Source organism: Eleutherodactylus coqui, chromosome 8 (assembly GCF_035609145.1).
Source record: "Eleutherodactylus coqui strain aEleCoq1 chromosome 8, aEleCoq1.hap1, whole genome shotgun sequence".
Classification (NCBI taxonomy): domain Eukaryota; kingdom Metazoa; phylum Chordata; class Amphibia; order Anura; family Eleutherodactylidae; genus Eleutherodactylus; species Eleutherodactylus coqui.
Window position 1 is genome coordinate 209,039,121 of NC_089844.1, and position 25,828 is coordinate 209,064,948.

General features: G+C 50.1%; 2 protein-coding genes across 2 annotated transcripts; one reads left to right on the top strand and one right to left on the bottom strand.

The window, feature by feature from the left end:
* Positions 1-445: 445 nt before the first annotated feature.
* Positions 446-853, bottom strand: LOC136577844 (histone H2B 1.1). The gene has a single exon (XM_066577767.1). It carries the CDS (start codon positions 841-843, stop codon positions 463-465), a length of 381 nt encoding a protein of 126 aa, XP_066433864.1. The 5' UTR covers positions 844-853; the 3' UTR covers positions 446-462.
* Positions 854-1,180: 327 nt separating this feature from the next.
* Positions 1,181-1,594, top strand: LOC136577845 (histone H2A type 1-like). Its single transcript, XM_066577769.1, has one exon. It carries the CDS (start codon positions 1,181-1,183, stop codon positions 1,571-1,573), a length of 393 nt encoding a protein of 130 aa, XP_066433866.1. The 3' UTR covers positions 1,574-1,594.
* The last annotated feature ends 24,234 nt before the right edge of the window (positions 1,595-25,828 follow it).

Sequence of the window (25,828 nt, forward strand, 5' to 3'; positions counted from 1 at the left end):
CATAATCCAGTCATGGCCGCACTGTGCTCCGGGTACCTCGGTGGCAAAAACGCTGCCGCTTCTCTAATGGCTAATTGTCCGCAGCTGCATCACCGAATCCACGTAGCGCCCACCTCTATGGAGGCGTCCGCATAGCGCGGCTTCGGTCACCGCACGTATCCCTAATCTGCAGCGCAATCAGCATCGCGACCCCCGACAGAGATACAGTTGTGTAGCGCTGCAGGGAAGATCTCCTCAAATCCAGTACATAGACAGAGAACAACTCCGGTACACAGAGACAAAGACGAGTTGTGCAACGCAGGGGACTAAGTAACCAAGCCGATATATACACAACCTTTGTTACAGAGGAGCAAACGATGATGCTCCCTACACAACCGGGAGGTGACAGCTCTGCTGTAGACGGGGTGGGGGGCTCTTAGAAGAGCCTTTGGGGTGATCGTGCACGGCGGACCACGGAACAGATTACTTGGCGCTGGTGTACTTGGTGACGGCCTTGGTGCCCTCGGACACGGCATGCTTGGCCAGCTCTCCAGGCAGAAGCAGGCGCACGGCGGTCTGAATCTCCCGGGAGGTGATGGTGGAGCGCTTGTTGTAGTGAGCCAGGCGGGAGGCTTCCCCTGCGATGCGCTCGAAGATGTCGTTGACGAAGGAGTTCATGATGCCCATGGCCTTGGAGGAGATGCCGGTGTCGGGGTGGACCTGCTTCAGCACCTTGTACACGTAGATGGCATAGCTCTCCTTCCTGGTCTTCCTACGCTTCTTGCCGTCCTTCTTCTGAGTCTTGGTCACGGCTTTCTTGGAGCCCTTCTTGGGCGCTGGAGCAGACTTGGCGGGATCAGGCATGATAACATAGAGATACTTTCCTCACTACAGAGAACAGAGTTCCTGCACCTCCCAGCGCTGCGGTATTTATAGCGGGGCCATGCAAATGAGTACCGCCGTCTGCTTGCTGTTCTACTGGATCAGCAAAACATGTGACCCCTGTGAGCGTCATTAGCCACGCCCAGTGCAGCTCATTGGTTCTTCCTCAAGTCTGGCCTCTATTGGGGGGGATTGAAATCTACCCAATTGGAGGAGAGGAGGGCGGAGCCGCAGGTTATAAAAATCAACAGAACTGCGCCTTCTCGTTATCACAACTTTCAAAGTGTTTTATCCTAATTCTGCTTTCAAGTGCTAGAAGATGTCTGGACGCGGCAAACAAGGAGGCAAAGTCCGTGCTAAGGCCAAGACTCGCTCATCCCGGGCAGGGCTGCAGTTCCCTGTCGGCCGTGTGCACAGGCTTCTCCGCAAGGGCAACTACGCTGAGAGGGTGGGCGCCGGCGCTCCGGTCTATATGGCAGCAGTGCTAGAGTATCTGACCGCTGAGATCCTGGAATTGGCTGGCAATGCCGCCCGGGACAACAAGAAGACCCGCATCATCCCCCGTCACCTCCAGCTGGCTGTGCGCAACGACGAGGAGCTGAACAAGCTGCTCGGTGGGGTGACCATCGCCCAGGGAGGCGTCCTGCCCAACATCCAGGCCGTGCTGCTGCCCAAGAAGACCGAGAGCAGCAAGACGAGCAAGAGCAAGTGATCGCGCTGATCCTCCATAGAACCAAAGGCTCTTCTAAGAGCCACCCACATGCTCCTTACAACAGAGCTGCGCCGCTTCTATGCTGTGATACTCGGTGGCCGGTACGCCGGCTGCACCGGGAAACTAAAACTGTACAGGACTTTCCACAAGGAGGCGGAGATTGGGGCGGATGCCAATTTGGCCATCCCTGTCACCGGCAGAAGCGCACAATCGTCCTGCTCTAGGTGACCTCATGTCCAGAGGACGGGCGGCTGTAGGACTCGCTCACCAGTCCGTGCGATAACGGGTTAACAGAGTCCTCTGTTTGCTCACGTATATTCAAGAATCGGAACGCTTTTGTTGTGTTTCGGACAGAACACCCAGCTTTCTCAGGGTCCTGCGTGGGCCGTATGCTTACAAAGCGTTACAGCCGCATCATCCAGCCCTCTCAGAGCTCTGCACGGTCGCCCCCTTAGAAGTGCGCTCATCATGTCACTCCACAGCCATGCCCTTTTTATGGAGGTGGAGCTATATCACCCAACTTTCCCAGAGCCCTGCACGGCACCGGCTGGTTTTGGATTATAGTAAACCTACAGGGATTAGACGTCCTCTTGCGTTACGGGTGGAGCAGGTAGAGGATTCCACCGCCCGTCGTAGGTCTGGGATTAGGGGGTGTATCTGAGGGTTCTTTACCTCCAGCCCCGAGCGCCTCTATATCAGACGGCCTGGACTGATTACACGTTACATGGATGGATGGAGGACAGGAAGAGCGGGAGACGCGATCAACTGAGCGGGAAGTTTAAAATCTCCGGTGATCTGCCAATGAGCGGGAAGAATCTGACTATAGCCCCGCCCATAGGCGGCACTAAAACCACCCGACCTCCAACGGCAGGTCTGTTAACCCTTCACCGCACTCATTAATTCAGGCCCAGCTCCTCGCGTATTATAAACATAACCTGCCTGCCCTAAACAGGTTAAGGGGTTTAAAAGCGTGCCGTGACCGCAGCCTGAAGCGCACCCTGACGGGGAGGCTGCTACACCCCGGCTGTATCATGTCAGAGCGCATAGACCATCACCGCTGCTGACGCCCCCACAAGGAGTTGGATTACAGCCTTTCCTTGGAAGAGGTGGGCGGCTCTGAGAAGAGCCTTTGTGTTATGGAGAAAGAGCAGCATTATTAACCTCCGAAGCCGTAGAGAGTGCGGCCCTGGCGCTTGAGCGCGTACACCACGTCCATAGCGGTGACGGTCTTCCTCTTGGCGTGCTCGGTGTAGGTGACGGCGTCGCGGATCACGTTCTCCAGGAAGACTTTCAGGACTCCGCGAGTCTCTTCATAGATGAGGCCGGAGATACGCTTGACGCCTCCCCTGCGAGCTAGACGGCGGATGGCAGGCTTGGTGATGCCCTGGATGTTATCACGGAGCACCTTCCTGTGCCGCTTGGCGCCGCCCTTCCCAAGACCTTTCCCTCCTTTACCGCGACCAGACATCTTCTACGTTGTAAGCAGAAAGCGATAGCTGCTCAGCGCAGAGCCCTACTCTATATAGACAGGGAGCGGACCAGAGAGGGAACTACTGATCAGGGCCGTCATTGCGGGGCGTTTCTTTTAGTTGTCTAGAGTAAAGGTCCATCCCCTCTCCCTGCTGATTGGATGAATACAAGAGCCCTTGCCATCTTGTGCAGCCGATTGGCCTGTCAGCTCCTGCAGCAGTGGGAGAGAAGACGGAGGAGGGGTGACGGAGACAAGGGCCATGCAGCAGAGAGCCGCTGGAGCGTGAATCCCTCCTGTAAAGCGAGCAGTGCAGCTGCTGCCACAAACACGTGGGGGCGAGGAGAGAGCGCGCAGGGAGGCTTCGGTGAAGGGGAGTACTAGAGCTCTGCTGCATCAGCGCTCCCCTGCCGGAGCAGAGAGACACTCAGGAGCCACAACAGACAGCTGTGGGCGGCAGGAACATCAGGGCACCGTGTATAACAAGGAGGCCCCATAACCTGTGACAGTCCCCGGCACAGGGCATACAGTGGCACTTCTACTGCCACCCCAAGAAGCGCCAGGATTACTCCTCCTCTGCTGTGGCCACCATGCTGTGCAACACTCTGCAGATTCTCAAGACCCGGAGTCCCTCATTACAGTCATCAATGAAGTGCAAACCGAACGACTTCCCTGTGTGACTGCTGCCAGACACTGCTGTATACTCCTTATGTCTTAGGGGCCTTTACAGGTCTACTTAAGGAGCTTTAAGCAATTTGCACAATCCCCTACAAAGGCAGGAAACGCAGAAGTGGTTCTGCTATGGGACCCACTAGACAGAACTCTCCCATTGATACACTAAAGATGTTTGCGAGGGGGGAACCCCCCGACACGGAGCCTACAACATCATCTGCATCAGGAGACGTGGCCTCTGCACCAACCGCCTGTTTGAGTTCGCTTGCTGGGTTGGTTCAGACTTTGCAATGCCTGTCCGATCGGCTCTTATCAGCGATGCAGACAGCTACTGCTGCCCCTACGGGTAAAATCCACGAGATCCGAATGGATGTGAGCCTGTTGAGACAAGCCACCCAGAATCTAAGAGACCGACCGGGTCACTAGTACAGAGGACAGGATCTCTGTGCTGGATGATACCGTATCCCCGACGGCAGCTACTGTGCGAGAGCTTACGCCAAAAGCAGAAATCTGGAAACAAAAGGCGGGCGGCTTGGAAAATGGCTGACGGCGGAATAATCTGTGTTGTGGGCCTGCCAGAACGCACTGAGGGGCAGAGACCGCAGGGGATCATGGAACGGTGACTACCTGAATGCTTCCCTGTCACACAGGTCTTTGTGGTGGAGCGCGCACACCGAGTACCCATGAAACCACCTATACCAGGCGGGCGCTCCTCCTAGACCCCTGTTGGCAAAGCGGCTCAACTCCTGGGATAGAGAGGTGATCCTACAAGCTGCCAGAACAGGAGGCCCTCTTAGATGCAACAATGCTGCAAAATCCATCTTCCCGGACTTCTCGGCAGATCTACAAAAGCAGAGAGCGCCCTTCTTTGGGATCAAAAGGCAACTCTGAGATCTCCAGCTGTCATACTCCATGGCATATCCTGTGCGACTGCGAGTGGTGGATGGGGACCGCACAAGTTTCTTCTCCTCTCCGTCTAAGGCTGAGGAATGGCTGTCTAACAGGCATCAACCAGAGTGACTGAAATGTATACTTATCAAAGAAAAAGACTCGGGCATATTAATAGATCATAGACTGAACATGAGTCAACAATGTGATGCAGCAGCCAAAAAGGCAAACACAATTCTGGGATGTATTAAGAGAAGCATAGAGCCTAGATCACAGGAGGTCATTATCCCCCTCTACTCTTCCTTAGTCAGACCTCATCTGGAATACTGGGTCCAGTTCTGGGCACCCCACTTTAACCCCTTAGTGACCGGGCTTTTATGCTTTTTTCCATTTTTGTTTTTTCCTACTCCCTTTTAAAAAAATCGTAGCTCCTTTATGTATCCATCAAAGTCGCTGTATGAGGGCTTTTTTTTTTGCGGGACGAGTTGTATTTTTCAGTGGCACTATTTATTGTACCATATAATGTACTGAAAAACTTTTTAAAAATTACGTCATACTGCTTTTTTACAGGCAGTCTTTCAAGCCACCCTGTGTGGATGTCTTGATAGGCAGTCTGCTAAGGCAGCCCTGGGGCCATTCATTAGGCCCCCGGCTGCCATGACACCTGCACGGATCCCCCGATCTCACCACGGGGGGGGGGGGGGTGCGGGACCCCCAAACAGCGTTCGTGGGATTTAAATGCCGCTGTCAGAATTGACAGCGGCATTTAAAGGGTTAATAGTCGCAATCGGCCGAACGCAGCTATTGCCCGCGGGTGTCAGCTGTAATAAACAGCTGATGCCCGCGCTGTATGGAGGGAGATAGCGGCGCTACCTCCCTCCATACACGTCCTGCAGCTGCAGGACGTAAAAACACTATGGCCCGGTTGTTAAGGGGTTAAAAAAGACATCGACAAACTGGAGCAAGTTCAGAGAAGAGTTACCAAGATGGTGAGCGGTCTGCAAATCATGTCCTATGATGAACGGTTAAAGGATCGGGGAATGTTTAGCTTACAGAAGAGAAGGCTGGGAGGAGACTTAATAGCAGTCTACAAATATCTGAAGGGCTGTCACAGTGCAGAGGGATCAGCCCTATTCTCATCTGCACAAAGAAAGACTAGAAGCAATGGGATGAAACTGGAAGGGAGGAGACACAGATTAGATATTAGACAGTGAGTGGATCAATGAGTGGAACAGGTTGCCACGGGAGCTGGGGAGTTCTCCTTCAATGGAAGTCTTCAGAGGCCGGACAGACATCTATCTGGGATGTTTTAGTGACCCTGCACTGAGCGGGGGGTTGGACCCGATGACCCTGGGGGTCCTTCTAACTCTACCATTCTATGAATCTATGACTACCTTCTTCTTCCAGCCAGAGAGCCTATTATCTGCTGAGTGGACCCGCTTCCAAATTACCCTGCTTCGCCTCAGAGGCTCTATGCTTAGAATATTTAATGTACATTCAACTTCAGGTTAGCAGGCCCAGGATATATATGTGCATGTAAATGATAGGAGCCTGGAGGCATAGAGATAAAAGCTTTCCTCTATTTATTCAGTATGTGCCCATTATAACAAGAAAAATACAAACGTCTCAGGACGTACCGCCTAGGATCGAGCGGTATGGATGAGAGACTGCTTTCTTCATGCAGAAAAGAGGACACAGCAAGAAGTATAAGACGGGAGCTAACATAACCTGCTGCATAGGTGAGATCATTACCATTGCCAGGATATATATGGTTGCCCATGGATCGCCGTGTTCCTGACTGCTGCGGGTGTGACACCCCAATGGTTCACAAGCACTACGCTCAGCATCGGCGCAGGGTGATGTTCACAACTACTCTGGTAGATAGATATGCACCGAAGAGCAGTGTGCACCACAACTGAAATGCATAACCCTGATGAAAAGCCTGTGCGACACCAGGGTACCACACTCAGCACGGCGACAGGGAACGCATGCCCTATAGGAACGAGCCGCACACCATGCTATGCTGAATGGTAGCACCGCTACAGGGAGGATGAAGCCTGGCCCTAACCTAGTAAGGGAGGTGAAGGGGCCCCGCCTTAAAGAAGAGCAGTAGCCTCGATAGAGACGGCCCCACGGTCTTCCTCCTGGGCCCTGTCTGTCCCTGAAAGGACCCCTGGAGAGATGAACCGAACAGCAAAGCAACACAGAAATGAAAAACAGAAATGCAACTGAAAAGGAACCCATAGCTACTTATCTGCAAGTAAAAAATATACCCAGCACAGAAGAGCTCCAAACTCCAGGGACTCCACTATGGAACAGAATAAGCAGCACTGAGCAAAGGGAGGCGTGAGAATATATAGCCACTATGCACATGGGAACTGGCAGAGTGAATGGAAAACCACACAATATCACCCTACTCCCAGGCATGACTAATCTAGCATGCATCAAAGACAGGCAGCACCAGCAGTCTTTGCACATGGTGCATTAACCCCTGTCCTCCATAACAAGGCAACAGGTCTTGACCTGCGTCCAGACCACCATGCCCCAGCAGCGTCAAGGTACAACAGGACCCTTCACTCCTAACCGTTGAAGAGGATGAACTCCTCAAGCACACCTCAATCACCCGCATTTATAGAAGGCAGACATCTTGTGACGGTACAGATATTGGTACTTTTGCAGACATATCCCAGCCACTTTCAGATATTAGTCCCTTACATGCTGCAGCTGTGCAATGCATACAACAGAGTACTAGACCCTTAGCACGGCACATCCACATAAAATACATGGCATGCATGACTACACGGGCACTATTCTCCCTCTCCTCGCCTCCCCTACCCTCAATAAGAAAGGGTCTTATTAAAATGATTGTCCTTCCCCAGTAGCTATACTGGCTACAACAAGCAGACATGTTTCAATAAAGGCCCATTTAGCTAGCTGAAAGACAATGATGAGCCTTATCCATGATGCATGCTGCATTCTTAGCGGGATGCCGCTGATACTATTGTTTTAGCTGGTATCCTGCTTGGGAAACACAGCCGGAATATGAAGAAGACAAGCGCTCCAGCTGTGTTCTGCATACCCCGCTAGGAGCGCTTAGCAGGATATCAGCTGAGCGCTCCAAGAATACAACAGCTGTATGGAGACGATAGCGGTCCCGCTTGTATTCTGCATACAGCGTGAGCCTTCATTTACACGCTTATGCAAAGAGAACGCTCAAAACTGCCCCATGAACTGCCGTGTGCGTGGATTTTGAGTGATAATCGTTGTGTCTAAATGGGCCTTTAGAATGATCTTCATTAAACACTGGGAGATACTTAAAAGTGATATTTGCCTAATAGATACCATAACCCCCAGGCCCAATATAGTATTCTGTAAGGACGCATCAAAAACATAGGGGCAATTTATCTACCCTACCGGCAGGATCCTATAAGTGCCAGCATGGAAGATGCACACGCTGCAACAATATAGCACACAGCATGCAGCAAGCGGAGATATGACCGGGCACATTTACGACAATACAATACTGTTTAATCTGTAACCCGTTCGAAGTGGAGACTGACTTCAGATGGCCACCAAGCTCTAGTATTCATCATTCTGTACTGCCCGTGTCACACCAGATTGATGACATCACAATGCACAGTCAACTGCCAGACAGGCGGGCTCATTAGCATTACCACTTCCTGCTGTGACGTGCCAGCCCTATCACACCCCCCAGCAGTGAGTGGATGGCGAGATCAGGGGACCGCCGAGTACCTAAAGCGGCCCCGCCCGCGGCTCGCCTCAGACACACGCTGGCAGGGGTTAGGAAAAGTGCTGCTGCTTCTATAGGGTTAGCGTAGGATCCTGTCTTCAAGATCCCCAACTGTCCCTCTTAGGGTCACACCTGACCTTGTGCATTAGTTGTGGCCTGCTGGGAGTTGTAGTGCATCCATTTTTGTATTACGCATCTAGGCCTGTTCACAGCCTGTCAGTAGTAGCGTTCTGAGCCTGCAGTGCCGTACAACCAGCTATCACCGTGAAACTGCACTCAAATGTTTCCTAGCCTACAGCAAACGACTTCAGTTATACCGTTCTGTGTCTGCAGTGCATTACACAGAGGTCTCACCGCTAAACAGTACTGTAATATTACCGGGGCCACTGCATGGTATTTCAGCTCAGCCGCTGTGCAGAGCGTCTCACAATACCCTTTCCTTGGTGGGGTTGAGATCGCCGCAGTTACCAGCACTATCCACTGGCTTTAGAGTCTTCTCCCACTCCACACAGCCTCTATTATCTACAAGTCTCTGCGAGCAGTAAATTACCCCGAGGTATCAGAGCAAGACAGCAGGTTACTTTTTTCAAGTCGCAGCATAGAGCCTCCGCTATCTACAAGTCTCTGTGTACAGTGAATTAAGCCACAGTTGTCAGTGGTGTACAGTGGGGTAATTTATTTGGGCCCTGCTCTATTCTTAATCCACCATGATGAGGAGTAGGGGTAAGGGTCGAGGGTGCGGAGGTCCAAGTGAGGGTGTGGGCACAGGCCGAGTTCCTGGTCCAGGTGAATCGCAGCCGGCTGCTGCGGGATTAGGAGAGAGGAAAGTTTCTGGGGTCCCCAGGTTCATATCACAATTTTTGGGTCTACATAGTAGACATTTATTACAAACTGAGCAGTGTCAGCAGGTCCTGTCGTGGATGGCAGAAAATGCATCCAGCAATGTATCGACCACCCAGTCTTCTACGCCGTCCACTGCTGCAACTCTGAATCCTCTCGCTACTGCTCCTCCTTCCTCCCAGCCTCCTAACTCCATGAACATGACACATTCTGATGAGCAGGCGGACTCCCAGGAACTGTTCTGGGGCCCTTGTCTTGATTGGGAAATAATGGTTCCTCTCTCACCTGAGGAGTTTGTTGTGACCGATGGAAAGTTCCCGGGGTCCGGGTGATGAGGCTGGGGACTTCCGGCAACAGTCTCAAGAGCTTTCAGTGGGTGAGGAGGTCGATGATGATGAGACACAGTTGTCTATCTGTGAGGTAGTAGTAAGGGCAGTAAGTCCGAGGGAGGGAGGAAAGCACAGAGGATTCAGAGGAAGAACCGCTGGACGATGAGGTGACTGACCCCACCTGGTTCGCTAGGCCAACTGAGGAGAGTTCTTCAGAGGGGGAGGCAAGTGCAGCAGCAGGACAGGTTGGAAGAGGCAGTAGGGTGGCCAGGGGTAGAGGCAGGTGCTAGAGTGAAGACGCCCCCAACTGTTTCCCAAAGCACACACCCCCGCGCGCGCCAAGCTACCCTGCAGAGGCCTAGGTCTTCAAAGGTGTGGATGTTTTTCAGTGAGAGTGCAGACGACCGACGAACAGTGGTGTGCAACCTGTGTCGCGCCAAGATCAGCCGGGGAGCCACCACTACCAGCCTCCCCACCACCAGCATGCGCAGGCATATGATGGCCAAGCACCCCACAAGGTGGGGCGAAGGCCGTTCACCACCTCCGGGTCACCGCCTCCCCCTGTGCCCCAACCTGCCACTCAGATCCAAACCTCCGCTCAGGACACAGGCACGTGCGCCTCCCGGCCTGCAACCACACCCTCACCTTCACTGTCCTCCACCCCATCCAGCAATGTCTCTCAGCGCAGCATTCAGCTGTCGCTAGCACAAGCGTTGGAGCAAAAGCGCAAATACGCCACCACGCACCCGCACGCACAAGCTGTAAACATGCACATTGCAAAATTAATCAGCCTGGAGATGCTGCCATACAGGTTTGTGGAAACGGAAGCTGTCAAAAACATGATTGCGGCAGCGGTCCCGCGCTACTCGGTCCCAGTCGCCACTATTTTTCCCGGTGTGCCGTCCCAGCCCTACACCATCACGTCTCCCACAACATAAATCGTGTCCTCACCAACGAAGGTCCACTTAACAACGGACACGTGGACAAGTACTGGCGGGCAGGGCCACTATATCTCCCTGACGGCACATTGGGTGAATTTGGTGAAGGCTGGCACCGAGTCACAGCCTGGGACCGCTAACGTCCTACCCACACCCAGAATAGTGGGTCCTACCTCGGTGCTGGTATCTGCGGCGGTCTATGCCACCTCCTCTACCCCCCTCCCCTTACGCAACCGTCGTGTGGCGCGGTAGCAGAGCGGTGGGCAAGCGTCAGCAGACCGTGCTGAAACTACTCAGCCTAGGTGACAAGAGGCACACGGGCCCCGAACTGTTGCAGGGTCTGACAGAGAAGACCGACCTCTGGCTTTCGCCGCTGAGCCTCCAACCGGGCATGGTCGTGTATGACAACGGCCATAACCTGGTGGCGGCTCTGCAGCTCGGCAGCCTCACACACGTGCCATGCCTGGCCAACGTCTTCAATCTGGTGGTTCAGCGGTTTCTTAAAAACTAGCCTCACTTGCCTGACCTGCTCGGCAAGGTGTGCCGCGTCTGCGCACATTTCCGCAAGTCCACCATGGACGCTGCCACCCTGACGACCCTGCAACATCAGTTTAATCTGCCAGAGCACCGACTGCTGTGCGACGTGCCCACACGGTGGAACTCTATGCTGCACATGCTGGGCAGGCTCTATGAGCAGCATAGAGCAATAGTGGAATACCAACTCCAACATGGGCGGCGGAGTGGTAGTCAGCCTCCCCAATTCTTTACCGAGGAGTGGGCCTGGATGGCAGACATCTGCCAGGTCCTCGGAAACTTTGAGGGGTCTACCCAGATGGTGAGCGGCGATGCTGCAATCATTAGCGTCACCATTCCTCTGCTATGCCTGTTGAGAAGTTTGCTGCAAAGCACAAAGGCTGATGCTTTGCGGTCGGAACAGGAGACGAGGGAAGAGAGTATGTCGCTTGATAGTCACAGCACCCTCATGTCTATTTCTCGGCGCCTTTTGGAGGAGGAGGACGGGGAAGAGACAGCTGGGCACACTGCAGAGGGTACCCATGCAGCTTGCCTCTCATCTGCTCAGCATGCATGGGCTGTGGAGGAGGAGGATCCTGAAAGTCATCTTGCCAGCGAGGACAGCCATGTCTTGCGTACTGGCACCCTGGCACACATGGCTGACTTCATGTTAGGCTGCCTTTCTCGTGACCCTCGCGTTAGACGCATTCTGGCCACTACGGATTACTGGGTGTACATCCTTCTCGACCCACGGTATAAGGGGAACCTTTCCACTCTCATTCCCGAAGAGGAAAGGGGTTCGAGAAAGATGCTATACCACAGGGCCCTGGTGGACAAACTGATGGTAAACTTCCCATCTGACAGCGCTTGCGGCAGAAGGCGCAGTTCCGAGGGCCAAGTAGCAGGGGAGGCGCAGAGATCAGGCAGCATGTTTAGCGCAGGCAGGGGAAAACTCTCCAAGGCCTTTGCCAGCTTTATGGCTCCCCAGCAAGACTGTGTCACGACTACCCAGCCAAGGCTGAGTCGGAAAGAGCACTGTAAAAAGATTGTGAGGGAGTACGTAGCCGATCATACCACCGTTCTATGTGATGCCTCTGCTCCATACAACTATTGGGTGTCAAAGCTGGACACGTGGCACGAACGTGCTCTGTACGCCCTGGAGGTGCTGGCTTGCCCTGCCGCTAGCGTCTTGTCAGAGAGGGTGTTTAATGCAGCTGGGGGAATCATAAGGGACAAGCATACCCGCCTGTCAACTGCCAGTGCCGACATGCTTACACTCATTAAGATGAACAAAGCCTGGATTTACCCAGACTTCTCTTCTCCACCAGCGGAGAGCAGCAGTACCTAAACAATCTTTTCGCTGCAACTGCAGATAAAAGCACTCTTCTCTATCACCGTAAAAAAAGGGACATTTACCTTTGACAATCTGTCTATAATATTAGTACTCCTCCTCCTGAAACATCCTCTCAGCACGCGGAACTGCCCATTTTTCTGCGGCCCAAAGGGCTCATATAACTTTTATCTAACAATATTTTGACTTTTCTAACTGAAGCATTGAAACTTCAACATGAACCATTTTTTTTTTTAACAGGGCTGCCTCCAGACACAGTAAGCTAAAATATTAATGGGTTTCACCTGCCCTCTCGGTTGAGCAATTTTTCTGGGGTACATTTGTACTGTCGGTACAGCAATTTTTCTGGCCTTCGCCTACACTGTAATCCAAGTAATTTTCTGGCCTTCGCCTACACTGATGGTACACCAATGTGTTCGGGGTTGGCCTACACTCTTGCTACAGAAAGGTCACCCGAGTCTGCCTGCCTATACTTCTGCCACAGTAATGCTACATGGGGTCTGCCTATACTTCTGCAACATAAATGTTACTTCGGTCTGCCTATACTTCTGATCCTGAAATGTTACATGGGTCTGCCTACACTGCTGCTACTGAAATGTTACTGGGGTCTGTGTATACTGCTGCAAATTAAATGTTACTGGGGTCTGTCTATACTGTTGCTACTGAAATGTTACTGCGGTCTGTGTATGCTGCTGCAAATGAAATGTTACTAATGCTGGGCTATGCCAATACTGCTGCTACGGAAATGTTACAGCCGTCTGTCAATACTGTTACTAATACTACTCAAATGTTACTGGGGTCTGTATACGGCTGCAAATGAAATGTTACTGGGGTCTGTCTATGCTGTTACTACTCAAATGTTACAGGGCTCTGTCTATACTGTTACTACCGAAATGTTACTGGGCTCTGCCTACGCTGCTGCTACTAAAATGCTACAAGGGTCTGTCTATACTGTTACTAGTGAAATGTTACTGGGGTCTGTCTATACTGCTGCCAATGAAATGTTACTGGGGTCTGTCTATACTGCTGTAAATAAAATGTTACTCGGGTCTGTTTAAACTGCTGCAAATGAAATGTTTCTGGGGTCTGTCTATACTGCTGCCAATGAAATGTTACTGGGGTCTGTCTATACTGCTGCAAATAAAATGTTACTGGGGTCTGCTTATGCTGTTACTACTCAAATGTTATGGGCTCTGCCTATACTACTGCTACGGAAATGTTACTGGGGTCTGTCTATACTGTTAGTACTGAAATGTTACTAATTCTGGGCTCTGCCTATACTGCTGCTACTGCAATGTTACAGGCTTGTGGAAACGGAGGCTTTCCTAAGACGTGATGGCGGCGAGGACACGCTACTATGTCCAAAGTCGCAACAATTTTTTTATACCGACGCGGTTACTGGGAAGGTGCATATAACCACGGACACGTGGACTGGACACGTACTGCCTCCAAAACATTCCCCTCCCCCTCCTCCCCCAACAATGAAAACATTCTTGGTAAATGCTTTCGCAGTGGTCCGTCTGGCTGCGGTCCAAGAATTTCACCTAAAACGACACAATAACCCCCCCCCCCCCCCCCGACACACTTCATCCTGGCCACATTCTGAAAACCAACTAAATAAAACAGTGCTACTATGTCCACACTCCGCAACTTCATCCTGGCCACATTCCGAAAACCAACTAAATAAAACTGTGGTACTAGTCCGTTATCCCTAGCTGGAGCTTTCAGCCGACTCGTAGAGCAATGGTGGCTTCCAACTTCTTGGTACTGCTAAGTCCAAAGATAAGCATACAGCTGAGGTTGGAATACAGGTGACTATAGAACACAGCATCCCTGCAGGGCAAGGGACAGAGTAGCAGCAGGCACCGATCCTTGGTGGAAGCAGGCCAGCTGAGAACCACATACTCCCTGAATGATTTTGGACTGACTGATGTTGAGGCCTTTACCTGTGATCATTTTTGGTAATTCCTAAGAAAGATGCGTGCGTGGTAGTAGCCAGAAACTTGGATTGCTGTTTGCTAACACTTTATTGTTACTACTGAAATGTAACTGATACTGGGCTCTGCCTATACTGCAGCTACTGAAATGTTACTGGGGTCCATTTATACTGTTACTACAGAAGTGTTAATAGGGTCTCCCTGGACTTCTGCAACATAACTGTTAGTGGGGTCAGCTTATACCTTTGCTTCAGGAGTATTACAGGGGTCTGTGTATACTATCGGTGCACTAAGTGTTCCCATTGTGGTGTTCAACGTACATGGCCCCCCCAAAAATTATCCAGACTGACTAGGGCATGCAGTGTGGGCCGAAGCCTACCTGCATTTTATCTCACGTTACCTTAGCTATTCGGGGCACTGCTATGTTATGAATAATTCACAGAAAAAGCCAAAAATCCAATACCCCTTACTCTTCCAAGCGGACACGGTCGCCATAGGCAGTATCGTCACAAGGCAGGCACAATCGCCATCGGCAAAATCGCAGTAGGACAGGCGCAATCGCCATAAGCACTACAAATATGCTGGCAGCCAGACAATGCTGTGGAGGACAAACCTGTCCATGGCAGGCGAATATGCTGTCACTCACTCAACCCACCCCGTTGGTGGGTTCCAGGGAGCCATCCATACTGTGGGTGCACACAGACTTCCCATAGTGGAGTTCTACGTACCTGTGACAATGTAAGTTACACATACTGACTGGAGCATGCAGTGTGGACCGAAGCCAACCTGCATTTCTTCTTGTGTTACCTCAGCTTTAAGGGAGGCACTGCAATGGGATTAATTTATGTACCGCCGGTAGGTTCCAGGGAACCACCCATGTTGCGGGTGCACACGGAATTCCCATTGCGGAGCTGTACCTGCCTGTGTCTATTATAAAAAAAAAAAAAAACAGTCTGACTGGGGCATGCAGTGTGGGCTGAAGCCCACCTGTATTTTATCTGACGTTAGCTCCGCTGTGCAGGGCACTGCAATGGGATTTATTTATGTACCGCCGCTGGCTTCCAGGGAGCCACCCGTGCTGTGGGTGCACACAGAATTCCCATGGCGGAGTTGTACCTGCCTGTGATTTTTCTAAAAAAAAAAAAAAAAAAACAGTCTGACTGGGGCATGCAGTGTGGGCCAAAGCCCACCTGTATTTTATCTGACGTTAGCTCAGCTATCCGGGGCACTGCAATGGGATTTATTTATGTACTATTGGTGGATTCCAGAGAGCCACTCATGCTGTGGGTCCACTCCACGCAGACTTCCCATAGGGCAGTTGTACCTGCCTGTGACTATTAATTAAAAACAAAAAAACAGTCTGACTCAGGCATGCAGTGTGGGCCGAAGCCCACCTGTATTTTATCTGACGTTAGCTCAGCTATCCGGGGCACTGCAATGGGATTTATTTATGTACCATTGGTGGATTCCAGAGAGCCACTCATGCTGTGGGTCCACTCCACGCAGACTTCCCATAGGGCAGTTGTACCTGCCTGTGACTATTAATTAAAAAAAAAACCAGTCTGACTCGGGCATGCAGTGTGGGCCGAAGCCCACCTGTATTTTATCTGACGTTAGCTCAGCTATCCAGGGCACTGCAATGAATTCATGAATGGGTGAGTGACTGCTGCCTCTCATCTGATTGGTCCCGCTGAGCCAATGAGAGGCAGCAGTCACTCACCCATTCATAAATTCATAAATGGGTGTGTCAGTGAGATCTGCCTCTGATTGGTCAGGCTGTGACCAATTAGAAGCAGCTCATTCAGCAGGCGGGGATTTTAAATCCCCAGCTGCTGAATACTACTCACAGCTGTTCAGAGCAGTTCAGGAGGACTGCCGCTGGCCGCGCTGAACTCTGTCTGCCGGGACCAGGTGAGTATATATATATATATATATATATATATATATATATTTTTTTTTTTATTTTTTTTTTATGCATTTCTGGATGAATTGCAGGGAAGGGCTTATATATTTAACCCCTTCCCGACAATTCATCCCGCGATCGCGGGCAGCCCATTGCTTTCAATGGAGCCGGCTGTATTGCCGGCTCCATTGAATTCAATGGGCTAACATCGTTCTGCCGGGACAAGGGCAGTATATATATATATATATTTTATTTTATTTTTTTACATATTTCTGGATGAATTGCAGGGAAGGGCTTATATATTTAAGCCCTTCCCGACAATTCATCCTGCGATCGCCGGCAGCCCATTGCTTTCAATGGAGCCGGCTGTATTGCCGGTTCCATTGAATTCAATGGGCTAACATCGTTCTTCTCTGCCACAGCTGTTACAGCTGTGGCAGAGGAGAACAATCTTTATGCTGACAGTGTGTGGGGGGGGGTGTCTCACTCTTGCCACTATTGTGCTTAATAGTGGGACCTGGGAACTTGAGAAGCAGCCCAAGAGTTAGCCCCTTGCCTGCCCTATCCGTTTCTGTGTCGTTCCCATCACTTTCTTGAATTTCCCAGGTTTTCGCAAATGAAAACCTTAGCGAGCATCGGCGATATACAAAAATGCTCGAGTTGCCCATTGAGTTCAATGGGGTTCGTTACTCAAAACGAACTCTCGAGCATCACTGAAAGTTCGACTCGAGTAACGAGCACCCAAGCACTTTGGTACTCGCTCATCTCTATTGCCAACTCTTATACAGGAAGAAGAGGGCGTATCCAAATGTTGCTTGGTACAAAGATTAGTGTTACGTAGCTTACTGTTACAAAGGTGAAAATACTTATTGATCTTAAGACTTATTGACATCTACCAAATATTCTCAAAGCTCTTAAGGCCCGTCTCAGACATAGAAATTACTTAAGTCAGGATATTGCTGTTGCGATTGTGGGAGATATCCAATATGTTCACCATTTTGTATGTATTTTCTGTTGTCAACTGTGAATATACTGTATTTTGTGTATGGTCTAATCCTTTGGGGGAAGGGAACATCGCCCCCCCCCCCTCCCCTCCACAAGAATTGGAGAAGCAGTGCTGTGTGTCCAAGAACTGGTCAAACCAGTTTCAACTGGCAGAAACCTATCTAGGAATATCTTTGTCTTTGTCTTGGTCAAGCAGAGAGGAGAAACAGGATGTTCTTCTCATGAGACCAAATTCAAGAATGAACTGAGCGTGCTCACCGAAGTTCCTCCCAGATGGATGACATCACAAGCTACCTCACAAATACCTCCCTGTATGAACGACCAATCAGCACACTAAATGATGTAACCGTATACTTCCTGTGTTGAAACTTATTTAAGTTTTACCCGCGCTTAATAAAGCTAGAGACTCTTTTGGGGACACATGATGTAGACTCGTGGTCTTTGAAAGGCTCTCCAGGCCTGCACATATTATCTAATTTGAAACACACAGTATATCTGATATAGCGAATTTTGCGCTAACACATTAGACAACATTTCTGCAATAGTTGTGTGTCTTCTCTGTTAACATAGCTTAGCCTTATTTAATTTGTCTTTTGACTTATCTTAAAATCCTAGTTCCCGGCACTACAAAGCATAGGTTTCAGTCTTCTCATCACGGGCTTCCGTATCTACCAATTTGGCACCTGGCAACGAGGTCATCAGATCGGTAGCGGTGTGGTCTGATAACACAGAGGATGGGTGCTGCTCTGGTGAAGTCCTGAAGGCGAGCATGTGAGGTTCGTATTAGAGGGATGTTTAGTCTGAGTGTGTTAACGGATGGGAGTGAGAGGGCTGTGTGGTGTACGGAAAGGAGGAAGGTGATGCATGGTGGTGCACCATGCACAGCTTTGTGGGTGCGGTTAAGGAGTTTAAATTTAGTTCTGCAGCGGATGGGCAGCCAATGCAGCGACTGGCATAGTGCAGAGGTGCCTGAATAATGGCTGGATAGAAAAAAAATGAGCCTAGCTGCCATGGTTAGTATGGTTTGGAGCGAGTCTGGTGTGGGGGAAGCTGATGAGAAGCAAGTTGCAGCAGTCGAGTCAGGAGTGGTTGAATGCAACCACCAGTGTTTTTAGCATGTCCGTGGTGAGGAACAGACAAAATTTGGCAATATGTCTGAGGTGTAGGTTGAATATTTGGGCAAAAGATTGGATGCGCGGGTGTCTATCAGACCCAAACCAAACCGGCTGTTTACCACTCAGGGTATTTAAAGCAAACGCGGATGCTAGTACTTCTGTAAAAGTCTCATTAAATCAGTTACAGTTCCTTTCATCGCTCCAAAGACAGCATGAAACATGAAGAAATTTTAATGGGCAAAGCAGGACAATTCATTCTGTGTATGTGTCAGATAGCTGAACACCGCGCTGGGAAACCTTTGTGTACCAAGAGTATAGACAATCCCCTGAAGCATTTATGTACCAAGAGTACAGGCGAACACCTGAAAAAAATGTATTGCATCCCTCTCGTACTCCTTCCCTCTTCGGGAATGAGAGTGGAAAGCTTGGGTCAAGAAGGGTGAACGGACAGTGATCCTGGTTGGCCATAATGCATCTAACGTGAGGGTCACGGGAAAGACAGCTTAGCATGGAGTCAGCCATGTATGCCAGAGTCCCAGTACGCAACACATCACTGTCTTCACTAGGAGTATGACTTTCATGATCCTCCTCCTCCTCCTTCGCTTCAGCCCATACCCGCTGAGCAGATGTGAGGGACGTAGCATGGATACCCTATGCAGTGTGGGCGGCAGTCTCTTCCCCCTCCTCCTCCTCCACCACCCCCTCCTCCTCCTCCTCCACTCCCTCCTCCTCCAATACGCATTGAGAAACAGGCATGAGGGTGGTCTGGCTATCAAGCGACATACTGCCATCCCCCATCACCTGTCATAACCGCAAAGCATCGGCCTTTATGCTTAGCAGCAAACTTCTCAGCAGGCAAAGCAGCAGGATGGTTACACTGATAATGGCCGCACCGCCGCTCACCATTTGTGTAGACTGCTCAAAGTTTTCTAGGACCCGACAGATGTCTGCCATCCATGCCCACTCCTTTGCGAAGAACTGCGGAGGCTGACTACCACTCCGCCGGCCATGTTGCAGCTGGTATTCTACAATGGTTCTATGCTGCTCGTACTGCCTGGCCAACATGTGCAACATAGAATTCCAGCGTGTGGGCATGTCGCACAGCAGTCGGTGCTCTGGCAGCTGGAACTGATATTGCAGTGTATTGACGGTGGCAGCATCTGTGGTGGACTTCCTTAAATGGGCGCACACGCGACACACCTTGCTGAGCTGGTCAGACAAATGGGGGTAGTTTCTCAGAGAGCGCTGAACCACCAGATTGAGCATGTGAGCCAGGCATGGCTCGTGTGTTAGTCTGCCAAGCTACAGAGCCGCCACCAGGTTACGCCCATTATCACACACAACCATGCCAGGTTGGAGGTTCCGCGCGAAAGCCACAGATCTGTCCGCTCTGTCAAACCCTGCAACAGCTCTTGGGTGGTGTGCCTCTTCTATTCCAAGCCGGAGAAACCTTCACGGACATAAGACCCGGAATCCTCAGTTTGGGTAGCATGTGAGCGGACCCAAGGTCAGACTCGGTCTCTGCCTCCACGAAGTTCACGCAATGTGCAGTCAGGGGGATGTAGTGTCCCTGCCCGCCAGCACTTGTCCATGTGTAGGTGGTTAAGTTGACCTTTCCAGTAACCACGTTTGTGAGGGCACGGTTTATGTTGAGTGAGGCGTGCTGGTGCAGGGCGGGCACGCACACCGGGAAAAATAGTGGCCACTGGCTACCGAGGTAACGCCGCCGCCATCATGTTGCAGAAAACCTCAGTTTCTACTAGCCCGCATGGCGGCATCTCCAGGCTAAGTAGCTGCGCGATATGCACATTTAAAGATCTTGCATGTGGGTGGGTGGCCACGTATTTCCGCTTTCATTCCAACGATTGGGTTAGCGACAGCTGAACGCTGCGCTGGTGCGCTGGGACACATTGGTGGAGGACCGTTGTGGTGGAAGTCCAGTATTTCTATATTTTGGATCGGTGGGCTTTGGCAGTAGACAGTTGTCAATTTAACATTCTGTATACATATTTCTGTCTTGCTACAAATATAATGTCTTGCTACAAATATAATGTCTTGCTACAAGTTATGCAATAGGTACTTCCGCTTATATGAAATATCTGTTTTATAAACTCTGCTGGATGGGATTTAGCACGCAACCAAGATATAAATATATCTGTTTGTCCGGTTGCATGGGTGATTAAAGGAACTAGGAAGTAGACAATGAACCGAATCTGAGACAAGCTTCCGCTTTCAAGTTACCGCGAAAATTTCCCCAGCGACTTTACTGGAAACGTATGCAAATAACATGGGAGGTTTGTGCAATTTATAGTTCATGATGTAACATCCAATCATATCGAAGGAACCCCACGTGGCTCCAAGACAACCCACTCATTTCATCCACCACCTGATGGCCAATCACAGATGACCGGAGGATGGAAGAATTGCAAGATGCTTATCCAATAATTAAACAATACGTTGTATGCATGTAATTTTTGACCTGCCCAGATGGGCGGATTTGTTAAACTCTTAAAATAGGCTACACGCCGATCATTAAAGTTAGAATTGAGGAAGCTATGCATGCTGAACATCGTGTCAGTTTGGGAACTTCTTATGCGCATTATCAATTCAGAATTAATATGGAGGGCTGTAAACATTCCAAATTGAGTAAGGCGTGGTTCCAAAAGGAAGGTTCCACGACACCGTGAAGGTGAGGGTGTGGGTGCAGGCCGGGAAATGCTTGTGTCTGTGTCCTGGGAGGGGGGTTGCATCTCAGTACCAGGATGTGACACTGGGGAAGAGGCAGTGGTGTGACCCGCAGGCGGTGAATGGCTTGCGTTCCACCTTGTGGGGGTGCTTAGCCATCATATGCCTGCGCATGCTGGTGGTGGTCAGGATGGTAGCGGTGGCTCCCCGGCTGATCTTGGTGCAACGCAGGTTCGCACCACTGTTCGCTGGTTGTCTGCGCTCTCCATTAAAAACCTCCAGACTTTCGAACACCTATACCTCTGCATGGAGGCTTGCCACGAGGGTGTGCTGTGGGGAACAGTTGGTGGATTATTTGCTATGGCCCTGGTTCTCCCCCTGACCACCACACTGCCTCTCCCAACCTTTTCTGCTGCTTGTTCTCCCCCCCCCCAAGCCCTGTCTTCAGTAGGGTTTGCAAGCCAGGTGGGGTCAGTCACCTCATCGTCCATCAGCTCTTCCTCTTACTCCTCAGTCTGCTCCTCCCTCAGACTTACTGCCCTAACAACCACCTCGCTGACAGACAACTGTCTCATCCTCATCATCCACAAATAGCTCTTGAGACAGTAATTCAAAGTCCCCACCCTCATCACCCTGAGTCTGTGAAAGTTCCACATTTACGGCATCGGTCACGGCAAACTCCTCACGTTGCTGTGGAACCAGTTTTTTTTTTAGACTCAGGGCAGGGACGCAGGAAGAGTTCTTGGGTGTATGCCTGTTCAACGCAAACTCCCATTTTCCTGGAGTGACCAGGCTGGGAGGAAGGAAGAGCAGCCTGAGGATACAGAGGTGCAGTCTCCTATGGGTGGCGTGAGTGGACTGTGTGGAAGACTGGGTGTTGGGTAAAGTACTAGAGGTGTTATCCGCTATCCACGTCAGCACCTGATCGCAGTGCTGTGCTTTTAATAATGGTCTACCATGCGGACCTGCAAAATATGACATGGAGCTGGGGAGTTGAGATAAGCGGCGCTCTACCAATCCCTCAGCAGCAGGCACTGTTTCACCCTGCCCAGGACCTCGGCCTGTGCCCACACCCTCATTCTAACGCCCGCGTCCACGTCCTCGTCCTCGACCCTTACCCCTAGTCCTTGTCATGTAGGGTAAAGGACAGAGCAGGGCCAGAAAAAAAATATTCAATGTATACCTCTGATACCTAAGGCTAATTCACCACACACAGAGACTGGCAAATATGAGAGGCTCAATGCAGTGCTAGAAAAAATTTAAGAAGTGTAAAGCACTGAAAACTATTCCTAATACACCGCACACAGAGACTTGTAGATTTGAGACGCTTTGAGCAGGGCCAGACAAAAATTGAACCAGTGTAAAACGCTGATACCTAGTAGTAATTTACCGTACACAGAGGCTTGGAGATTTGAAAGACTCTGTTCAGGGCCAGAAAATCAGTTACGGTTCATTGCATCACTCCAACGACTGAATGAACCACAAATAAATTCCACAGGCCAAACTTGACACAGTTGCTATCACCCAGGACCTTAGCCTCTCCACCAACCCTCAACAAACGTGGGCATAAAGTGGACTTGAATGCTAGTACTTCTGTGAAAGTCTCATTAAATCAGTTACAGTTCCTTTCATCTCTCCAAAGACAACATGAAACATGAAGAAATTTTAATGAGCAAAGCAGGACAATTCAATCTGTGTATGTGTCAGATAGCTGAACACCACGCTGGGAAACCGTTGTGTAACAAGAGTTTAGACGAACCACTGGAAAACTGGTGGACCAAGAGTAGAGGCGAACACCTGGAAACAATTGTTTAGCAAGAGTATAGGCGAAGCCCGGAAAAAGAAAATAGTTTGCGAAAGTAAAGGCGAAGGCCTGAAAAAATAGTGTACCAAGAGTATAGGTGTACCCCTGAAATATGTGTTTACCCAGAGTGCAAGTGAAATCCAGGAACACTTTTTTTTTTTTTTTTTTAAAGATAGAGCTTATTGTTGTTGCTTAATTTGATAACAGAGCCTGGAGGCAGCCCTCCAAAAAAAAAAAAAAAAAAGATAATTTTTACAGAGCCTTTTGCCCCGCAGAAGAATTGGCTGCTCAGCGTGATGTCATGCTGGTATAGGAGAAGGTGGAAGAGGAGGAAGATCAGAGAAGGATAGACCAAGATACTTCCCTCTTTTTGGGGGGCGGGGGGGTGATATAGGATGCATGGTTCTTTAGTTCCAGCTTAAATAATCTTTATGCTCCGCTGCTCTCCATTGGTGGAGAAGAGAAGTCAGGGGAAATCCAGCCTTTGTTCATCTTAATGAGTGTAAGCCTGTTGGCGCTCTCAGTCGACAGGCGGGTACGCTTATCCGTGATTATCCCTCCAACAGCACTAAACACCCTCTCTGATAATATGCTAGCGGCAGGGCAGGCCAGCACCTCCAAGGCGTACAGCACCAGTTTGTGCCACGTGTCTATTGAACCAGTGTAAAGCGCTGACATCTAGGCCTAATTCACCACCCACAGAGACGAGTAGATATGAGAGGCTCAATGCAGTGCTAGAAAAAAATTAAAGCAGTGTAAAGCACTGAAATCTATTCCTAATACACCGCCCACAGAGACTTGTAAATTTGAGAGGCCTTGAGCTGGGCCAGAAAAAAATAACCCACTGTATAGCGCTGATAACTAGGGCTAATTCAAAGCACACAGAGACTGGTAGATACAGTATGCTCCAATACAGCAACAACACTTAGAGAGCCCCCCCCCTAACTAAATATAAACCCCTAGTAGTACACAGCATAAAACCTCTAACAGTGGGCAGAATACAGCTGGGATGCTTGAAAACAAATGGTGCACTACTGGTCCCAGCCAGCCAAAATGCTAAAGCACACAATAAGAGTAGTCCAAGAAAGGACTATTGGGTTCATGTAGTCAGGATCCCTGCTTAACTGCTACCTAATCCCTACACTAACACTTTCCCTATCTCAGCAGCTCTATCCCTAAACTCTGCCAGCATGCATCTGAGGCGAGTCACGGGCAGCAACAGTTTAAGTACTCAGCATTCGCCTGATCCGGCCAGCCACTCACTGCTGTAGACATGCACGGGGTTGGAACGTCTCAGCAGGAAGTGGTAATGCCTCCCCTGCGTGTTTAGTGGCTTAAAAAATAAAAATAAAAATGGCACTAAACATGCAGGAGGGGACATTAAAGTTTTTCGAGGAAAGGAAGGGAAGGGAAATCTTTGTGTGGTGGAAAGTGGGCCAGGTCCCACAATTAAGCCACAATGGTGGCAAGAGTCTACACATTTCCACAATGCAGCAATACTTTGTGTGGGAAGTATGTGAGCGGGCCCTGTGTCAGGCTTGGTCCCAGACTCCATTTTGTGTGACCGAAGGTACCGCCAATGACATAGCAGTGGGGACTCCATGTGTCCGCACACTACTCATTGTGTTTGGGTGTCGGATACCTCATCAACAATGCAAGGGGAAAGCCATCTGCACTCTGCAGCCTACCCAAGTCAGTCAGTGTCTTTGTGCCAGGCAGGTAAATCACCGCTATGGGAAGTCTGTGTGCACCCACAGCATAGGTGAGTCCAAGGAATCCCAAGACATGAACCATGAAGAAATCAGAGTGCCCAAACATGGCAGACTTTCACGGCACCGAGGACATAGGCCTCTGCACAAACCCTCATCAATCATGGGCATAGAGCAGACTCTGATGCAAGTACAGCAGTGAACGTCTCATTTAATTTATTGCAGTTGTTTTCACCGTTCCAAAGACTGGATTAACCAGGGCCAAGTTCCACGGGCCCAACCTGGCACAGTTGCATTTCCATCATGACATAGGCCTCTGCACAAACCCTCAGCAGTGGCGGGCATAGAGCGGACTTCAATGCTAGTGCAGCTGTGAACGTCTTATTTGTGCAGTATCGCTCCTCTTGTTTGGCCCAAACCAGTGCCGCGGATAACAGTGGTAACGCAAGAGAAAATACATGTTGGCCTCAGCCCACAAATCATGCCCTAGTCAGTCAGTGTTTTGGGGCCAGATAGGTAAAACACTGTGATGGGAAGACTTTGTGCACCAATAGTATAGACAGATCCCTGTAACATTCCAGTAGCAAAGGTATAGGCAGACCCCTGTAACATTTCTGTAGCAGCAGTATAGGCAGACCCTTGAAACATTTTTGTAGTAGAAGTATAGGCGAACCCCTGAAACATTGGTGTACCATTAGTGTAGGCGAAGTCCGGAAAAAATAGTTAGATAACAGTATAGGCGAAGGCCAGAAAAATTAGTGTAACAAGAGTACACGTGTACCTCTGAAAAATGTATCAACTGAGAGGGCAGGTGAAACCCAGAAATATTATTTTAAAGATACAGCTCGCTATTGCTTAATTTGCAACAGAGCCTGGAGGCTGCCCAGTGGGGGAAAAAAATGGTTTCTGGTAAAGTATCAATACTTTTGAAACTTTGAACAATTGTAAAAAAAAAAAAAAAAAAAATTGTAAGCAGAGCCTTTTGGGCCGCAGAAAAATTGGCAGTTCAGCGTGATGACATATTGTTTCAGGGGGAGGAGTAGGAGGAGGAGGACTAATATCCAAGAGTGATTGACAAAGCTAATCCCCCCCTTTTTTTTTTCTGGTGATAGGGAATGCTTTTTTATCCGGTTGCAGCAAAAATAATCTTTAGGTACTGCTGCTTTCCGCCGGTGGAGAAGAGACGTCTGGGGAAATCCAGGCTTTGTTCATCTTTATGAGTGTAAGCAAGTCGACACTGGCAGTTGACAGGCGGGTACGCTTATCCGTGATGATTCCCCCAGCTGCACTAAACACCCTCTCTGACAAGATGCTAGTGGCAGGGCAAGCCAGCACCTCCAGGGCGTA